The following is a 19,666-nucleotide window of genomic DNA, read 5'->3' on the forward strand; positions in this document are numbered from 1 at the left end:
TCTCACCTTTTCTTTCACATTTCTACAAATGTTCTGCTTTCTTTTTTATTTGCCAGTCTAGGGCAGTAATTACCCTGACTGAGGTTTTATGTGGCAATGTGGAGAAGAGGAATTCTTCCTTGGAAATAAATTTGATTTGTTTGATGACTAAAGAGATGGTTTTCACTACTAATTAAACGGTGTTTTGATAGAAAGGCTGTATGCAATTCTATATGTATATAGAGGGGCTACAGGTGGTTACAGACAGGTAATACAGGCTAGACAGGGAAATGAGGACCCCATCTGGGTCATGGGGGTTCTGGCTATCCACGAGAAGTTCTTGAAGCGATTTGTGTATTTATTACAAAGATAAAGGTTGACTATATTTTAACCATTTTTTTATAGTGGTAAAGTCCTTAGAGGTATTTTGGTTTTGAAGAAATGGGAGTCTACTCCTAGGTGCTTACACATGACATTTTTTGTTTCCTTATAATGCGCTTTTGTTGAGAAGTGTTTCGCGTTCACTGTCGTGTTTAGTTAAGGCTCTGGCAATTAGATGGGAGAGAGGCCTAGGTTTACCAGTATAATAACTGGGGCATCATTGTGGATGCGTCCATGCGTGGCAACCAGGTGTAGGGAAAGGACCCAAGTTGGACCTCGGAGGGTCTAGAGTGAAAGAGGTAATCCACTCCAGGGATTAATCCGTGATGCCAGGTTCTCACGGAGTCAATTGATCCGGACGGTGTGATTGACTGTGTTGGAAGCAGAGGAAAGGTCAAGAAGGTTGAGGACAGAAGGGATGCTGGAGTCAAGATTGGAGAGCAAATCTTCACAAGTGTTCAGGAGAGCAGTTTCCATGCCTCTGGCTGCTCTGAAGCCAGAATGATGAACATGGAGACAACCAACAATTTCAGTGTGAAGAGTAAGCTGGGAGATGGCCAGTTTTTCCAGATGTTTCCCCAGGAAAGGAGTGATAGAGAGCGGGTGATAGTTAGCCAGACAGGTAGGATTGGCAGAAGACTTTTTTAGGAAGGGGTGCACAAGGGAGTGTTTGAGGACAGAGGGGAAAGTTCCAGTGGAGAAGGAGTGATTGCAGAAATCGGCCAAGGCTGGAGCAAGGGTGTCAATGTGGTCATTTAGGAGCAGGGGAGCAACTGTTTGGACGACACTTTCATAGATCAGACTTGTCTCGAAACATTGTCAGGTGTTAGAGAGAAAGAGGAGAGAGGGGTGGCCAGTGGGGCATAGAGACATATATGCTGTGTAAGGGGAGAGCAAGGACAGGGTGCCCTGAGTTTTAGTAGTGAAGTGAGAAGCTAGGGATGTACAGAGGGCCTGGGAGGGAACATTGTCACAATGGACGTTATCACAATGGATCTGGGCTGTTTTTAGAGAAAGGTTTACAGTAATTTTATTGCACAGCTGTTGACTTGAGTTTTGGTAGCTTACAAGGTGTGCAAGTCTTTCAAACAATGGAAAAGATTTCTTTGGGCGTGAGAACCATCATCAATTCTACTAGTGTCACTTTTTTCAAGTGTGTAGTTGATATTACTACATCCAGTAACTGGAATGATAAGCTTCTCGGTCTGATGGTGATCACCATCTTTGCTCCAGGTGATGTTTTTCTAAATTGGCTGCTTCAAAGGAATCAAAAAATCAAGAATGACGGTAATTTCTTGGATGTAACTTGAATTCATTAAGACAAATGACTCAGTCTGGAACTGAACCAATATTCCTGTGAAATAGAAATTCACAAAATTCAAGCGTCCTCGGTGCATAGATCATGGGAGGTAGACTGGAGAGTAAATCTCCACCCTTGGGTACCATTAGGCATTTTCAGGCCCTATTTAGACTTTTTCTATGAGTGACTGGAGATGTTATTGTGCAAATAGGTCATGGGTCCATTGTATGGCTCAGTATTCGGAGCACAACAGCAGGCAAGGAGAGTTTACCTTTACATGGTCATCAGAGGCAAAGATGAAATCAGGACTATTTCCTTGATTGTATGTTGGGCCAGTGACCAACTATGATAAGTACAACCTATGTCTGCGCCTTGCAAATTGATGTTAAAGTTTCCCAACGTCAGAGAGAGAGTCATCAGCTGTGCACATTTTTCAGGTCGTGTTGGCAGTGAAAGGGGTACAAAAAGTGGGGCCACCAAGAAAATGAGTACGACCAAAGCAGCCACAGGCCACCAGCCCTGGAATCAAAGTACCAAGTTATTCCTCAGGGAGCAGGCCGGTTCCTCTAAAGAGTGAATCAGTTCACCAAGAAGCGTGGCTGCCATCCCACTAGTTACATTCCCGATCAGGGGCCTGGGTCTCCAAAACTGTAAAATCATTGCCATGCCACGGATCCCACTTTGATGCCAGACCTACAGGGGATGCTGTGGGCTTCACTTAGCCCTCGCCATCTCCCCTGGGTGGCATCTGCTGCTACATGGCATGTGGCTGCCATCTGCCTGGAGGACCCAGGACAATGTTCTTACATGGGTGAAGGTAAACACTTCACAATGTGGAGTTGGTATCCTTTCTACGTGACCATGTTACTAGCAAGTGGCGCAGTGTAAGACTTGCAGGTGTGGTGCATTTTGGCATATAGAAAGAATGCTGCAAGCATGAATGTGTTTCACGGAAATGCCTCTCACTTAGTACTAGTCCTATGCGTTTCATCTGCGGGCTCTGACATAGACACTAAAGGACCTCCTCCCCATAACAGTACCAACGGAAACAGAGCAGAATATTGCGCCAGTGAAAGTACAGTCCTGCAAGGTATTAGCACGAGGGCGAGAAAAAGACCCAAGTGCAAGGAATATTCGATGCATTTTTTAACTAGGCCAATGTGTTCACTAGTGCTAGTGACGTTGTAGTACTGGGGCAAACATTATCCTTTGGCAAACATGCATTGAACGAATGTTTTGGCAAAAGGGCAACGTTTGCCCTAATGCTATTGTGGTGCCAAATTACACTTGCACTGGTGACAGTTGCCTGTAATGTGTCCCCATGTCAATTCTATGCTTCCTCGGAAAAGCACACAACACTACCATGAATGTACAAGGACACATTTAATCACTGTCAAAACTGTTTAGCAGAGGGTATATATATATAGGAACATCTCAGGGTGCATGCACATTGCATCTTACACAAGCGATTTTAGTACACCCTAATATCATGCCAACCTGGTGGTTATACCCCCAAACAACTTATAGCAGCGTATACCTTGCAGACGAAACAGAAAATGCAGTTAATGGTAGCTTACAACTAAATATAAGTTATTACTGACAATAGTCTAAGTTACCATTTCAAAACAAACGTCATGCTTATATTGTATGTTAACTGCTTTGTGTGGCTTGTCACAGAGCCTGGCATGCCAATATACTTTCACTCCGTTTATGCCATACTTAGCCGAATTTCTACACTTCTGGTCTTGAAATGAGGTGTCAAAAACCTGAAACAGTGAGCACATACACGCACATAAGAAACTCAGGTGCAGGTGGTCAAACCAATAAGCAAACAGCATAGAGTTGTGCATTAAGGAATTCAAACATTGTTGTGAAATTATACACTCTTCACAGTCCTCAAGATCATTTTGTGAGAACTGAGAACAGTCTGTGCATTGTGATATGAAGGGCTGTGATGAGGAACGCAGAGTAATGATGATTAAAGGTAAGTAATAGCAGAATCTGCTAAAAAAAACTCCCGCCCACCCCTCTTCACCCCCAGTCCATTTATGCAATATGATAGGAAGGTCTGTGGCGGGGAAGAGTAGGATTCAGAGTAATGAAGATTACAGGTAAGTATTGGGGGTACCAGCCCCCCTCTTCCTATTCCCAGTTTGTGTTATTTAATGTGAAGGGATGTGATGAGGAAGAGTAAGACTAAGAGTGATGAAGATTACATGTAAGTGATGGGGAGGGAAGGGATGATGCCCCCATTACTTGCATAATCTTCATTACTCTGAGTCCTACTTTTTCGTGACAGTCTCTCCCTCCACATCCCTCTTTCTATTCCTTGTCTGTGCAATGTGATGTGAAGGACTATGACGAGGAACTGTAGGACTCAGAGTAATAAGATCCCTCCTCCCCACAGTCTCGTGTCCCGGTGTGGGCAATGAGATATAAAGGGCTGTGAATAAGAAGAGAAAATCTCTGGGTAATAAAGATTATTGGTAGGTAAATGTGTAAACTGACATACTATGGCGTAAAACACAGATGCATGTGCAGAAAACCAAGTATGTTTCGCATTATTTCACAAATATCGCAAAATAATTGCAACTTATACCTGACCCTACGCACATACGGAGGATCAAACTGTACAACTGAGCGAATGTGCGGTTTTTGCTTTTGTGGGTGCATCATTGTAGACATTACTGTTGAGCCAGTAAACACACTTAAGGGGACTTCTTCATGGAGTGAGAAAGGTATGGAGTTTAAAATCTCCTTCAGCTCGTCCTACTGCATAGTTCATGTCAGAAGGAGAATACCTCATTAGGAGCACGGTGGTCATTCTGAGACCTTTTTCACTGCATTAACTCCAACCCCGTTACCAATACTACCACTCAGTCCAGTGGATTTACTGCTGGATTACGAGTGGTGTGAAAACGCGGATGATCCTCATTTTTGGAGTATATAGGCCCACATGGGGTTTGGGGGAAATTACCCTGGGTTGCAATTCTGCCTGCAGAGGCCTCATTTGGGGTCTGCAGGATTTAGAGTCAGGCGGACTCCGTTTTTGGGTCACTTTAGTCTCTATAAAGATGTTATATCACCGCATGTGGTAAAATCTATATCAGCACCCCAAAATGAGTGGTGTGCCTCATGCAGGACGTATTTACAAATTCTTTTCAGCTCTGTTGCAGCATTCCCTTTTCTCAGCTTTGTCCCTGTGTTAGTCAGAAGGGCAGAATGATCCGGTGTTTCTCGGCAGGCAGCTGCGTTGCTTTCGAAGTCCTCTGAAACTAGGAGACATCTAGGCTCCAAAATAAATATTAGGGCAACAACGAAATCCAGCTCTACCTGTTCGCTAAAATCAAATCCCCAGATTGCATAAAATAGTGTAACTGTGCAATTTAGAATGTCAACTTCCTGGAAGATGCCTTCATGGTCGCACAACTTGAATGGCGGGTTTAGTTCTACACAACTAGCCTGTTCTGCAGATTGAGTGTCATCTGTGGAACCGATTGAGAATTGTATTCACCGTGTTTCCACTTCCTTTTGGACAGCTCATAGTTTAAGCACTGCGCGCACCAAGGACCAAGTGATGCTGCCATCTAGGCAAGACCACCTCGGCCTTTCACCCATCCCAAGTTGATACATTGAGTGCCATCCAATTGGGTGATATTAACACCTATGATCACAGCACTTAGAAGCTAGACGAAACCCCACTCTACGAAGCAAGCCTGATATTGAAAATGCAGATGACATCCTTGATCTCAAATTGAGAACCCAGCGGCACCACTGGTTCAAGCCGCGGTGGCAGCAATGTCGCAGGGACTAGGGGACTGCCCAAAGCGACACCAATATTTAGGGCTTTAACTGCCAACACACATGCAACGAGTGCCAGAGGGCCCTATGGAAATTGTGAATGCCAGTCGAATAAGAGCAGTGAGAGGTTTGCACCTCTTCTCTTATCACCCCTCCCTCCCTGTTGTTAATACAAGACAGTGATGAGGAGAGGCCTATGTGCTCCGCACACCTAAAGAGATCTTTGCTGGTGGAACCACTGTTTTGACACATCCTAGCTGGCTAACCCTTTGGACATTTCCTCCCTGCGGTGGGTGGAAGCACTCCGGTGTCTCAATCGTCGCATACCAGCTGCACAAGGTGAACTCGTTGAATATTTCTGCTTTAAATGAATTTCAAAACATTTCCCAAGTTTCACTGTGAAAAACGAACTGTAGTTGCAACAGGTGACACAACTTCCTTCTGCTTGCGAAAGGCGCTTGCCTTTGTGCTGTTTGATTTCAGTGGATGCAGTAACTTGCCCACTCATTGCCCAACCAGCCCAAGGCACTCACTGATCAGGCTTGCTGCCTGATGCAAGCGACGTTGCAATAGCACCGCAAGCTGGCTCGCCCACCAAACAGGACATTGACTTCCGGAAAGCGCAATATATCAGAAATCAAAAGGTACCTTAGTTTGACACTCTTGTAGGGTTCAACTATAGCTCAAGTGAAGGGTTTTAACCTCTCCGGAGTCATCTTTGCCCACCCATAAGGGCGATTCGATCCCATAGTATGCAAAGTGCACACTATTTCATTCTACCTTCATCGCCATAGTAAAATATTCATCATCTCTATTGACTTCAATGGAATCACCTTCCAGAAACATCTGCCTTCAACCTCCATGGAGACTGAACATGCTGAAGCGCATATTGTCTTCCTGTGTACCTCTTTTCAGTTGTGGTGTGTTGTTGTCATATAATTCATACATCTACAATATGCCTTGGCTCCCCAGCTCTCAACTACGCCTGTGTCAACTTTCCCATACAAACCTCAAATCAACTGAAATCCAGGTAATTCAACTAGGTCAACTGTCAGACAAACATTTGGGAAAGTCAGTCTGAAATCCAACCACATGGGCATGTGGTTGGAACTCCTTGAGCCTCAGACAGCTTTCAGAGAGATAAGAGGTTGCTGCTAGAGGTAGGCTCAGGACATTTAAGGAAGGGTTAATAAGCATGAGTGGAGTTAAAGTAGATCAATGGGAAGGACAGGAAGAGGTAATGAGCGACAGTGGTCCCAGTCAGAGAGTTAGATTTAGGATTGGTTTTGCTTACGCTTTGCTGTGTGACACGTTCAGTGATTTCCCGTGGGGGAACAACACACGTGCCTCCTGGGGAGTGGTTAGGGAGAAGTGCTCCCTGAGGAGAGCAGCGTGCGTGACTTCAATAAACATACCCACATGTGCCTCTTGACTTCACTGAGGGCAGCTTGTGGGAGAATCATGCTCACCTGATTGTGCTGAGAAGGGACAAGAAGGGATTTGGGGAGGTTGATAACACACCAGTCAGTGTATGCCTCATTAAGTGAGTGAACGAGACACATGCCACCAGGTGACGAAAGGGAGGAGGAGCAAGAAATCCATGAGAACTGCTTGGGGTAGAGTCTGTTCACCTGATTTTGGAAGGAAGGAAGAGCCGGGGTCAGGGCGGTGAGTGACGCACCAGGAAGTGTCCCTCTCTTGATGTGAGTGGAAGATCTCTTAGCTTGTGGGGCAGAGGGGTCACTCAAGTGATTTTTGTGGGAGGAGGCCACAGAGATTTGGGAAGTCAGCTGACACGCCAGTCAGTGTCCATCTCTGGAAGCGAGTGGATGAGGCATGTGCCATCGAGTGATTTCTGGTAGGAGTAGTCGGGAATCACTGAAGGACGCTTGTGGACATTTCATGCTTGCCTGATTTGTTTCTCAAATACAGGCTAATAAGGTTTTCATATACAAAAAGAACATGATTTTGCAACAAACAAAACACAATAAAATATAAAAGGCAAAGTCCCACATTTCAAAAACAAAAAGGAAAACCACACCCCCCACTCTAACTATATCAACACGCACCCGGAAATCCTCAGTTCCAGATAAAATACCTTAGCCACTATATCCTTAAAATCATTCATCGGTTGAATGAGATTTACATCAGCACAGAATATACCCCTCAAACGACTCATATGTCAAATAATTTAAAGTCTCTCAACCTGACTTATGCTAAATCTCTGGTTTCTTTAGAGACAAGAATAAAGCCTCCCATTGAGCCCCATATGTCTAGTCTCTCCACCGTCAATGGTGTCTAAAGTCTGTCTACCATATTTATAAGCATAGATGAAGTTAATTTCCAGGATGAGGCTTGAAGAGGATACATCTCCACTGGTAAACCCAGCAACACCACTACAGGATCCAAAGGAACATCTGCCCCCACCACCCTGCTAATGAAACCCAGTACTTCTTGCCAAAAACAAAATTGAGAACCGGACACCACCACTAAATAAGTATAAATGTCCCCTTATTTACACAACCCCTTCATCACACCGCAGTCATGTCACATTTTATCACCTGAGTGAGTAAAATCCCAGTGATGTATCGATGTATATGTAATCTCTGTGTTGAATTCATTTAAAAGAATGTCTCTGCCAAGACCAATTGTTTCCCACTGTTCTTCTGTATTGGTACCGGGCGAGGGCACAATCAGAATGAAAGAAGCATTCTGGTTGGCCCTCGCCGGGGCTTTACCCAGACGAGAATCCCTCGAATCTCGGCCGGGATTCCAGCTGCCTTTTCCCTGGACGGGGGCGTGGCAGCCCCTCAGCCAATGAGGAGGCTCGAAGCGGGGCTGAGAAGCTGCCTTCGCCCCCGGCCGGGGACTCAGGTACATTTATTTTTATATTCCTCCCTTCCCTCCCACCTCCCCATCCTCCTCTCCCGACTTGCCTAATGCCTGCTTTGTCACCGGCATGGGACGATGGCAGCCTCCAACCGTGTGGAGACTCAAAGCGGGGCCATCCCCGCTCTGAGACTCCACACGGCTGGAGGCTTCCATCGTCCCCTGCCGGGGACCCAGGTACCTTTTTTTTCCCATCCCTTCCTACTCCCACCCCCAACCCCACTTACCTTCTTGTCCCAGTGCAGGGTTCCCAGTGCAGGGTTCCCAGTGCATCCACTCTCAATGGCTTCCAAAACGGACTCCGTTTTCCCTTTCCCGGTGGCCATTTTCTTGGTCATTTTATTTATTTTTTTCTGTCCCGAAACATTTCAGGACAGAAAAAAATACTTTTAGGGCCCTGATCACGCAGATCTTGCGGGCCAGGGTACTAAAAGCAATATGACCCTCGTGACGGGGGCATTACTGACTCAGGTAATGCCCCGAGGTGTTTGTTAAGGCCCTCTCCTCGCTCGGGCCTATAACTATGGGCCCCGGGGAATTACCTGAGTCGGTAGTACCCCCGCCGCTCGGGACATATTGCTTAAATAGTACGACCTACACTCTTCTCCCACTACCCCTGCTATTTCCAAGAAAGATGGACCCCGGCGGATGATCTCAATACTCTACACAGCTGGGAGATCAGCCCCTTTGTCCCAAGATATGTTTTAGGACTCATTCAAAATGTATAAGAGGTCTCGGTGCTGCTTCCCAGAAGAATTTTTGTAGTACCCAATTTCTGACTTGAAAATATTCCAGTCTGTCTCCCTCTCGTGCTTCAAATTCTGATTTACAATCATCAAAGGATTTTTACTCCCTCTTTAAAGAAAGTCAGACAATCAAATACAGTCGCCTGTCTTGCAACCAGAGAAGCTTTTCTTATTTATGTCTGTGGAAAGTAGGGACTCAGGGCGTAAAAAGGGGGTGCAAATGTGGCGGTTTTATCTTTGACTGCAATAGTGTCCCAACATGCCAACGCTGATTAGTTACCACATACATGTTTTTCAGGTGGCAGGATTCATACTGTGTTTCAGGAATCGGGTTTAACAATGTGAGATCATTCTTGAAGAGTAAAAAATGTACCTTAGAGAGGAGAGCACAGAGGCGAGAATAGAAAGGGAAAAACACTTTAAAAAGTAATATATGAAATGGCATTTATAACGCGCCTACACACAAGCGTTTCAAGGCGCGACTAGATCAAGAGAAACATGGAAAGGGAAAAAGCAACACTTCTCCTGCCTACAAACTACATTTAAATAGGCTGGGTGGTAGGGATGCTGCCGGACATGCTGTTGATCTACTGTTGATGTCATAGTCAAGCTACGAGTTGCCATGGTGCTGGAGTGACCAAACAAGAGGTCTTCCATATCATTTGCACCTCTGTTCAGGCCATAAAGTCCTAGTTTAATATTGTGTTTCAGGAACTCGTTGGCGTCTAGGTTCAATTGTTGGTCTCATGGATGAGGTTTGAATGAACAAAATGTATATAGCGTCTTATACCTTGAGATGTCTCTAGGCACTGATCAAATGGACTTTACTCTGAAAGGATTCCCTCTTTGATAGGTATTTAAATGTTGTAAAGTTTTGACAGGCACGCAAAAGTGGAGATAGTGTGTTCCAGATTTGCACAGCCTGTGCTGAGAAAGAACGTCTTCTTCTTGACACAAGCTTGAAACAAGGGCAATACATCAGATATTGCCTGCTGGAACTTCAAGCAAACCCTGGCTGGCTTTATTCTTTAAGGTACAGTGGGGTCTGCGGCTTAGATATCCAATTCCCTGTGCCGCTAGCTTGGATTTCACTCAGGTGGTGGCAGGGTGTCAATACCCCTCATTTCTGAGCCTGGATTGAACATCCGACAAGCGAAGGAGAGCCTCATTTCAGTATTTGGGTCAAGCTGAAGCCTCACTGTGCTCCCCTGGGAGGGATGGGTCCATATAGGGCATTGCAGTGCACTTTACTTCAATGTCCTACTGTTTCTAAAATTGTGGCTGTATGTTGGAATTGGAGCGGGCATGTTTTGAGGAGCAGCAGGCATTGAAATAAACAGCTTTAGACTACTGGAGACAGGCAGTTCAGGTTTAATGCCAGTAAGTTAGCTCAGCGTGTTGACGATCTGAGTGTGATGTGCAGATCGCAGGTTCGTATCTCGGCAAGGCCAACTCAGCCTTTCATCCTTCCGAGGTTGATAAATGAGTACCAATTTCAGTTGGGTGATATTGTTTGTAAATAAGTGCTTTGTAAAATGCTTTGGATTAAGGTGCTATATAAATGACACATCATTATCATTAATGAGACTAGGAAGGAACCCCAGATGTTTTGACTTGCTGGGAGAAGCAAGCGTCCTTCCCAATACAAGGTGTGTTTATCTGTTTTGAAATGTGATGCAAATCTCTTGCCTGATAGGATATGATAGGTTTTTGTGGTACACATGCTGTTCATTATAGTGTCCAGCTCTCTTACCAAAGGTTTAAAGATTGCTTGGTGAGGGCGCGCCTTAAAGAGAATGTCTTGTAGTCTACACAGTATGGTCCTGCAAGCTCCAAACACCACAGTGGGGAGCATATAAACATTAAAGAAAAGCAAAGGGAGAGCCTTGAGGACCTCTGCTAAACATGTTTTCTTTGAGGGAACAAAAGGGTCCCTCCTTTACTTATTGTCATCCGGCGTCCAGAATAAAATGGATCCTGAGCTTCAATCCTGCATTGCAGAGGGTGCCTGATAGGGTCGAATACGGCACAGAGGACCGACAGTTTATTTGGTCGTGTTTGTTCTTGGTAGAGGTAGGTGCTCCCAGACCTTTTTGCAAATGTTTAGGGACTTGGGTTTTTACCCAAAGTACCCTAGTGTAATCCAGACATGGACCCCTTGCTCACTGGGTTTAGAGAGGCCCAGCTTCACCTCATAGAGGAGGCCCGGCGAGGCCGAAACGCGTGTCTGGGTTTGCTGTTGGTACTCTTGTTCAGAAGAGACTTGCTCAGCATCTTGTGGGTGGGACCAGACTGATTTGCAAATGGTAATTTCTACTCTGTGAAAGGTAAAGCGAACTAAAACGTGGTTGTAGACCCTCCCAAGTGGGTACCTGTCGATGTTCATTCTCGGTAGAGGGGCTCCCAGACCTTTTTGTGTTGGTTTAATAACATGTATCAGGAACAAGGGTTACTAATGTAGTCTAGGGTCTGGGTAAATAATGTAGTTAAAGAAGTTTCTAAACAACGCCGGTTTTAACATTGCAATTCTGGGACAAGATTAAATAACGTGTACCATAAACCAGGTTTAATAATTTAGATCTAGAATTATGGCTTGGGAGGACAGCTCAGTGACAACGTGCTTGACTTGGAATCAAAACAACACACAGCAACAGAGGTTCGATCCCCGTGTCCGCATTATAATTAACTTGTCATGATTAGTGATTGTTTTTGGCAACTCGGTTAAATATTGTGCTTAAGAACCTGTTTTACTAATGCTCTTCACAAACTGGGCTTAACAAAATAGTTTAAGAACCACATGTAATGGTGTGGTTAAAAGCCCGATTTGAATGCTGTGGTGTAAACGCCAGATGGCGCACTGTAGCTCAGAAGCCATGTTTCCGAGTTAGAATGTGGCTCAGAATTCGGTATAATTATGTTGGTCAGAAACGGATCTTCAGACCTTCCATCCGGGAACTGGAGTTTAATAAAAAGGTTCCAGAAACAGGTTGAAAATGCAGCGACTGGGTCCATAATGTGATTCCACGGTGGGCTTTATTATAGCAGTTTAGTGTCCAGCTTGAACAGGCGAACCAGGAAGAAAGTTTAATAATTCGCTACGGAAACGGGTTATTCATTCGGCAAATGGGCTAATAATTTGGATCAGGAGCTGGATTTCATAATGGAAGTGTCCTTAATAACGAAATTAGAAACTGAGTTTAATAATATGCGTCAGAAACCATCTGAGTTTAAACAAGATGGCGCAGGTACCGTGTTCAACAACATGGTTCATTAACCAGATTCATGATTGGCTGTCAAAATGGGTGCTCTTGGAGCAGGAAGTGCGTTTAATGAAACAAAACATATGGGCAGTGCAACAAGATACTTTTCTGAATTAATATATTTTGCCATGTCCAATAATACATGGACATTCACGGGCCCTGGGAAAAATAGGCAGGTCTAAGTGGTTCTGACAGGAGGGCTGTGCACCTGGTCTCGAAAGAGAAGCTGCCAGAGGGCATTAGGCAAAGACCACATTTGAATTAACTTCCAGCTTTATTTCGATATAAAAATATCATAAAATCAAAAAAAATGCATTCACAATTTTAAGATAGCATGATAAATACAGATTCAACGAACGTTGCATTGCTGCGCCTTATTCGCAGGAACGGCGTCAGGGCCTTTCCATCATTTCATTTCATAGGGGTTTGGAGCCTAGGGAGGGGCACCAGCATGTTGCTAGTCTGCAGCCTTATTACACGGCAATATATTTGTATATTTCGTGATGACATTAATTCGTAAAATAACAATAGAAGATTGCAGTGTATGTGTGCAAAAGTTTGCATCAAAAGCCCAAGCCTGCTTTGTCGTATGCATAGTTTTTAGGATAAAGTAAGCCCAAGGGCATTAACTGAAATATATCCCCGCCCACCGTAAAAAGGGTCCAGTTGCAAACAAGGAAATGCCTTTGTGACAAAAGAGCTTCAGTGCCGTTATTGCATCATATGATGGTAACTGCAACTATCCGCCTAGCCGCACCTTACCAAGGAATGACACTTCCCGAAACATCGCGATAAGATTTCCTGTCCACACAAACCCCTGTGCAGGAAGTCCCACGCGCTTTCCTCATAGGCGACGCTACAGAACACGCCAATGCAGAACTGGGTAGACTAGTTCCTTCTTGCTTAATCTATCTTGCCTGGATTCATGCAAAAACAGTTTCAAGGAACAGCCCATCCCTGAAAAAGTCGAGGGGCTCGATTAACAAGCGGCGGTTCATCTGTCACAAGAAATAACACACGTAATTGCCACTGCTGGAAATGGACATTTACTGGGGGCAAGGGGAGGGTGTTGGGGGGAATTAACAGTGGTGTGGGCAGGACTGGGGGGTGGAGCTAAGTTTCAAATGATGTGCATGCCCTGAATATAGGATGCTGGCTGGTTTGCATAAAAACAAAATGCATTTTAGGAACATAAGAATGACCACCAATTTATTAAATATCTCTGTGCTAGTGACTCAAACGTTCAATCCTCCTGAGCATGCAATGCACGCTTGGCATGGCGCTCATTTCCTCTGTCAGAATAGTCACCCTGACACTAAAGTGTGTGCAGAGCATGATATATATATATCTCTGGACCGGTTTCATTGTTTTAGCTTGGGATGTAGAGCAACAGGCAACTCGGACATGCAGTCTGTGAATTTGGCTCGGCTGCAGCTGAGTGGCGATATGCAACAGCGCCGTAAGCCCCCTCTCACCTCCCTCCCCCAGTTGAGGAAACTCTCTGACACTTGCTGCTGTGTCTGCGACACTGTGAGACTGGCTGCCGTTTCCTGCACGCTGTGTCTCAGAATCAGGAGACTCACAGCAGTATCCCCCACCCCCTTGCTGCTAATTGCACTAGTTGATTTTTGAAATGTTCGAAGTGCAAGGTAGGCTTAAAATGCATCGCGCAAATGCACAATGGTGTGCAAATCTAGAACAGAGTGGAATTTGGGAATGAGCAGGGTGCATCTGCTTTTGCATAAAATGGATTTTATGGTCGATTCTGAACTTTTTCTGCAACAAAAATCGGATTGCCTGCATTCACCCTTGTCACACTTCATGTTTTTTACACTGTTGCCATACATGCGCGCGGCTGCGAAAGAAGCAGATTAAATAAATAGGAGCACACTCAATGGTGGGACGTGCACTTTTGGGAGTGATTAACCCATTGCCTGTTTCCTGCACATTCCTTTGACACACGTATTTTTGATGTACAGTCGGGGGATTTGACTATCCCGCCGCTTCCTCCATCTTGCACGCACTCAGAGAGGGCCTGATGTATAGAGCGTTTTTCAATGGGATTGCGCCATTGTAAAACGTTTTTGTAAATCAGGCCCAGAGTTTGTCTGCGCATAATTTGTGCACAAAATTCAAGTTAAGAATTCAACCGTTTCCGGCTGTACATCTGGGCCGAGATTACAGAAACGTTGCACCGGTGCAAGTGCAAAATTTGCACGGTATTAGCACTAGGGCAAAGTTTGCCAATTTATAAAAACACTGGGACACATTAAAAAACATTGCACCTCAACAAGTGCAGTTTGGCATATTAAAAGCACCAGTGCTAAAATGGCCCCAGTGCCTAAAAGATGCATTTTCACTACATGTTTGCACCAGGGCAAAGTTTGCGCTGGTGCTAATACGGAATGGTATTAACACTAGGGCAAAATTTGCCCTGATGCAAAAATGCATACAAAATGTATCTTTTTAGCACAATGGCAATTTTAGCCCTGGTGCACAAACTGCACTTTTCGAGGTGCAATGGTTTTTTAGTGTGGCACAGTGTTTTTGAAAATAGGGCAACCTTTGGCCTAGTACTAATACTGTGCAAAGTTTCTGTACTCTAGTCTCAATTTCTTTTGTTTTATTTTTGAAACTTCCCCATTTTGCTCATTCACTAGTTACATTTTCAATTGGGACACTGTTTATTCAAGACCAGTAAATAGATTTCTGATATCGAGTTAAAGTGTTTATTTTGCTGTTGCTTCGCTCCATTGGAAACTCTTAGGTCTTTGCTGGGGTTTCTTTGCTTTTAATGCAACTAAGTTATTTCCTGTGCAAAGGGAATTGTAACACAATGTGCGCAGCCTTTACTGCACACGTGGAAACTGTATTTGGATATCTACCCGCCTGAGGCTATTCTTGTGTGATACTGGTGTATTTACTATACAGGGTACTCGCCACATGCAGCGCCTGATTTACAAAGTGTTTTCAATGGGATAGCGCTATTGTAAAATGCTTTTGCAAATCAGGCCCATGATGTTGTCACATGAAAATAAATGTAAGTAAACGCAAAAGGTGCCCAATATAGGGCCAGATGCGGCCCTTGAGGCCTAATGACAGTTTCCCCACATGCATTAGCCAGGCAGAACAAAGGGCAAGTTGGATATGCAATTTCTTGGCCTGGAATAATAATGCATGTTGTATAGCGCCTGGATTCCTCCAGCTCCTACGCATGCAATAAGTGATGTTAATATTACCTGCTTCTTGATTATCGAATTCAGAAGGACGAAAAGCTAAGAGTTCTTTGCCACTTGATTCCGACATGGACCATGCAAATGCACCTTGTGTCACTGTCTAAAGTCAGCTGCTTTTCTTCTGAGCTAGCCACTTCGACAGAAGAAGGTGAACTGAGGAGATTTTTGGGACTCTGCCTCATCACGAGTTCGGCGGTAACCCGTAAATGCAGCAGTAACGCAATTACCGCTGCATTTAAGGGTCCGCCAAATCACGGGCTTGGCCGATTTACCCCCAACTCTGAGCTGGCGGCAAATATGCTGCGATTTTGCTGATTTTCGGCGCTATTACCAGCATCGGTAATATCGCCGAACATTCCATATTGGCCCCAATAGGAAATTCCTGAATGGGCGCAATGGGGAATGGGGACTTACTGTTCCGCCAAACCCGTGATCCAGCGCTAATAGCGCTGGGGGATTTGACGGTAGGGCTAATAGCCCCGGCGGTACTACCGCCGGGGTTAGCACCCAACTCGTGATGAGGCCCGTATCTTGAGGTGTGCTACATACATGCAGTTTGGCAGCAGTACTATTGATCAAATTACAAATGCCGGCAAGCACAGAATGTAGGTTTAGAAACCAGAAATGATGCCGAGTGGGAGGCTCACGAGTTTTGCACTCGCCTTTGACTTGGGATCAGGCCCGGCTGAAGATGTGCGGGCGTCCCCTTGCTTAGAGCGGAAAACATTCTAAGGCACCCGTGGGGTGCATATACTATGGAGACAAAGAAATACAGCCAGGATTTAATAGCCGCCAATTATCATGAGTTGGCCAGCCAGTAGGGAGCATTAACACTAAATGCTCACTGAAAAGCTATACGTCCTTCTTTGTTAGCAAGGGACTGATGTGGAGAAACCTGTGTTAAAAGGCAACAAGGTGAGAAGAACACTGCTGTATACCCCGAGATAAGTGACAGCCTGAAGGGCTCCAGCAAACGCAGTTTGTAACACAAGCTCTGATAAGCACGCATTTGAAGCCCAAGAACGAAAGTATTAGAGCAAGGAATATATTTCCGTAGTATGTGACTGCTGACCAGCAACACGGGGGCACCTGCTGGGTTCGAGGCCCCTTGCAAGTGAAAAAGTTGAAATGCCCGAACGCAGTCCCTGCTTGGGACCATCCTGCACTTCAATTCGGGTTCCGGGACGGGAGGACGACTACGCTCTACATCCTTTTGAGTTCTCTACACTGAGAGTTATTAAACTGTGTAATAATTGCAGCATCAAGAAGCGGGAGAAATGTGGCACGAAGCGCTGTAAAAAATCGCTTTTGTTGAATTAAAATGGCTTTTACTGATATTGTGAAAGCGGGAACGTCGCATGTGAGCTGCACGTCAGTAGCTGTGGGAAATGGCAAGATTGGCGCGATTAACAAACATTACAAATAAACATGTAAATCATTGCCTGCCTGCAGGTTTAGCTATATATGCATCCGACTGACTGAGCGCTGTAAAGTCACACCTGAGCACAAACCACAGGAAACGCACCTGGCTCTTCGTTGTAAACTATGGAGCGATCTGACGGTGCACGGATTGCATTGCAATAACCACCGAGTGCACGCTGTTCAACTGCAGAAGGATGAAGTTATAGCCAGAGGTGACTGTTCTGGCAGATTAACTGTGAACTCGTGTTCTAGGCAGTCAGTCGCTGCATCACAGCCATAGCCTGACTGAAGATCACTTTATTACAGCACACATTTTGATGTTACACTGCACCTTATTGGGCACACCCTACAGTAGATGTAATTGCAGCCTGGTAATACAGACTGGATGCGTGTAACAGTAGCGAAAGTCGCAGCCGGACATGCCCGAGCATTACATGTTACGAGTGAGACACTGACAGGTCTAAATGCCCTTGTTTAGCATCTTCCTAAACTACACAGTTACCGTGTGTAAGGGTGGCGTGGAGATGAAGTGCATGCCGCTTCCCACGTGCGTGCTTAGTGTACTTATGCCTCCTGGCGCTACTTTTGCCAGTAAACCTCACCCATGCTGTCTAGGTGCTCTCTGGATTATACAAGCATTGCGTTGGAGGACTGCGGCTCCAGGGGATAGATACTCGGCTGCATGGCTGCCCCCTTACATACGTTACAAAACAGAAAAAGTGTATGCGTGCTCGTTATCTTCCGTGCTAGAACGCGTTCATTTCACTTTGGCTATGATGTCTCCCCCCGCTTTGGACGTGCAGGTGGTATGTCCCGCGCTGTTTCTATAGCGCGTTGGGTCTCTGGATGTTGCGCGCGGGGGGCGTGCAGTAGGGATGCGAGAGCGCGGGCAGGTGCTCTGGTGGGCGCGTTACACTTACCCGGAGCCGGCCGCCGTGGTGGCCTTGATGGAGTTTATCCTGAGTCTGGTGGCAGTGTCCCTGAGGGCCTCCAGGGTCTGCTGGCCCGGCTTGTGGTACTCCGCCATGGCGAATGCGGCAGTGACAGCTGCGCGTGGAGGGGCGGCTGCTGGCGGCTCGTCGGGTTGTGTGAAGGTGGCTGCTTAGCCCCTAGTGACAGGAGAGGCGGGTAACGAGGGCCGGAGCAGGAGCTGGGCTTCACTGTTGATGAGGAACCAGACCCAGGAAGAGCAGAGCCGCTGAATGGAGAGAGGAGGACGGTTAAAAGGAGAGGCAATGGGCCGGGCACGGCTAGGGAGGAGGCAGAGGAGGAGTCACATCTGTACCGAGCCCTTGCCAGAGAGGGCCGAGGGCAAGCTTCTGGCTCTGGTCAGCGACCCATGGTGCTAGGTGGAAAAAGCAACCCGTGTCCCCAGCTCGACCAGTCTACACCCCCAACCATCCAACAAAAGTAGCCCTTTTACAATGGCCATGGGCACAGCTTTGCAGATAGGCCCCGGATCACAATGGCCATTATGCTCACACATTTCATCAAGCCCAAACCAGGGAAACGCACGTGGCCTCTCCTGAGCTGAACCCCATTAGGTCTCCACGGGGTAACATTTCCTCCTGACCAAGACAGAGAACGCAAAACTACCAGGGTATGTGCCATAAGAATCGCTTTACTTGTACAGTATTACTTTTAAGGAATGCAATGTGTGTGGGGTGTCCTAAATCTTAGAATTCTTTGGTAAGCCAATGAAGCACTGAACAAACGGAGGTTAGAAGGCGGTTTATAGGCACTACACTAGAGGCATGAAAGAGCTTTGGAGATAAGATGATTTGAATACGTGAAAACAACAAGTGAGGAATGGAATGTGATCGTTATGGAGACCCTGAATCGGGTGAGTGCCCCAAGACAAGTCTCTTTCACGTTAAGAACATTCAGAAAACACCTGTTGCAGGAGATGTGCTTCGTTGCAGGAGAGACTCGTCCTGTATTTGGGGTATTGAAGAAAAATGATTTTGAGAACGATCGTTTTGAATCCATGCGTTTCTCGGAATCAATAGTAAAGGAAATCCTCATGGGAAGCCAGGACAAGTTATTTCACCCTATAGAGCTTGAGATAACATTTTTGGTCTTGCAAACGTGGGACAACCAAATTACCAGTGGCACAATAGAAAATTAAAACATTATGTGCCTCATCACGGGTTGGGCGGAGTGGCAAAAATTCAGCGGTAATGCTATTGCCGCCGCATTACCACTCTGCCCAATCCCGAGTTTGGGCAGAAATCTGGAGATTTACCTCCAGCTTTTAGCTTGGAGGTAAATGTCCAGCTTTCTGCCCATTTTCGGCACTATTACAACCGGCGCTATTATTAAAGGCGGTAATAGTGCCAAAAAGCCCCATAGAGTCTTATGCACTCTACATAAATGGGGAATTACAGCGCCACTGCAACTCAGGATCCTGTGCAAATTGCGGACCGAGTTGCGGTAACTCTAATGGCGTTGGTGCTATCCCGGTGCAATTACCACCAGGATACCTCCTAAGGCCCTGATGAGGCATCTTTAATGTCAAGAACTACCATATAAAAATCTTGTAACCATAAGTAAACATTTTTTACTTCACCCGCACCATTGTGCAGGACCCAAACCATGTGAACTATAAACACCAATATAAACCCTTCGAACCAATTAAAAATAATCGGGTTT

The 19,666-nt window shown here is 45.6% G+C and overlaps 1 protein-coding gene across 1 annotated transcript in view; it reads right to left on the bottom strand.

Annotated features, from left to right (window-relative positions):
• TKT (transketolase) overlaps nt 1-18,440 on the bottom strand; it is a 172,504-nt gene extending 154,064 nt beyond the window's left edge. Inside the window, exon 1 of the mRNA XM_069643620.1 lies at nt 17,935-18,440. Within this exon, the coding sequence (XP_069499721.1) occupies nt 17,935-18,041 (107 nt within the window). The 5' untranslated portion in view covers nt 18,042-18,440. The remainder of the gene's footprint in view (nt 1-17,934) is intronic.
• Nucleotides 18,441-19,666: the final 1,226 nt, after the last annotated feature.

Source organism: Ambystoma mexicanum, chromosome 2p (assembly GCF_040938575.1).
Source record: "Ambystoma mexicanum isolate Mex_15411 chromosome 2p, UKY_AmexF1_1, whole genome shotgun sequence".
In the NCBI taxonomy this organism is placed as follows: domain Eukaryota; kingdom Metazoa; phylum Chordata; class Amphibia; order Caudata; family Ambystomatidae; genus Ambystoma; species Ambystoma mexicanum.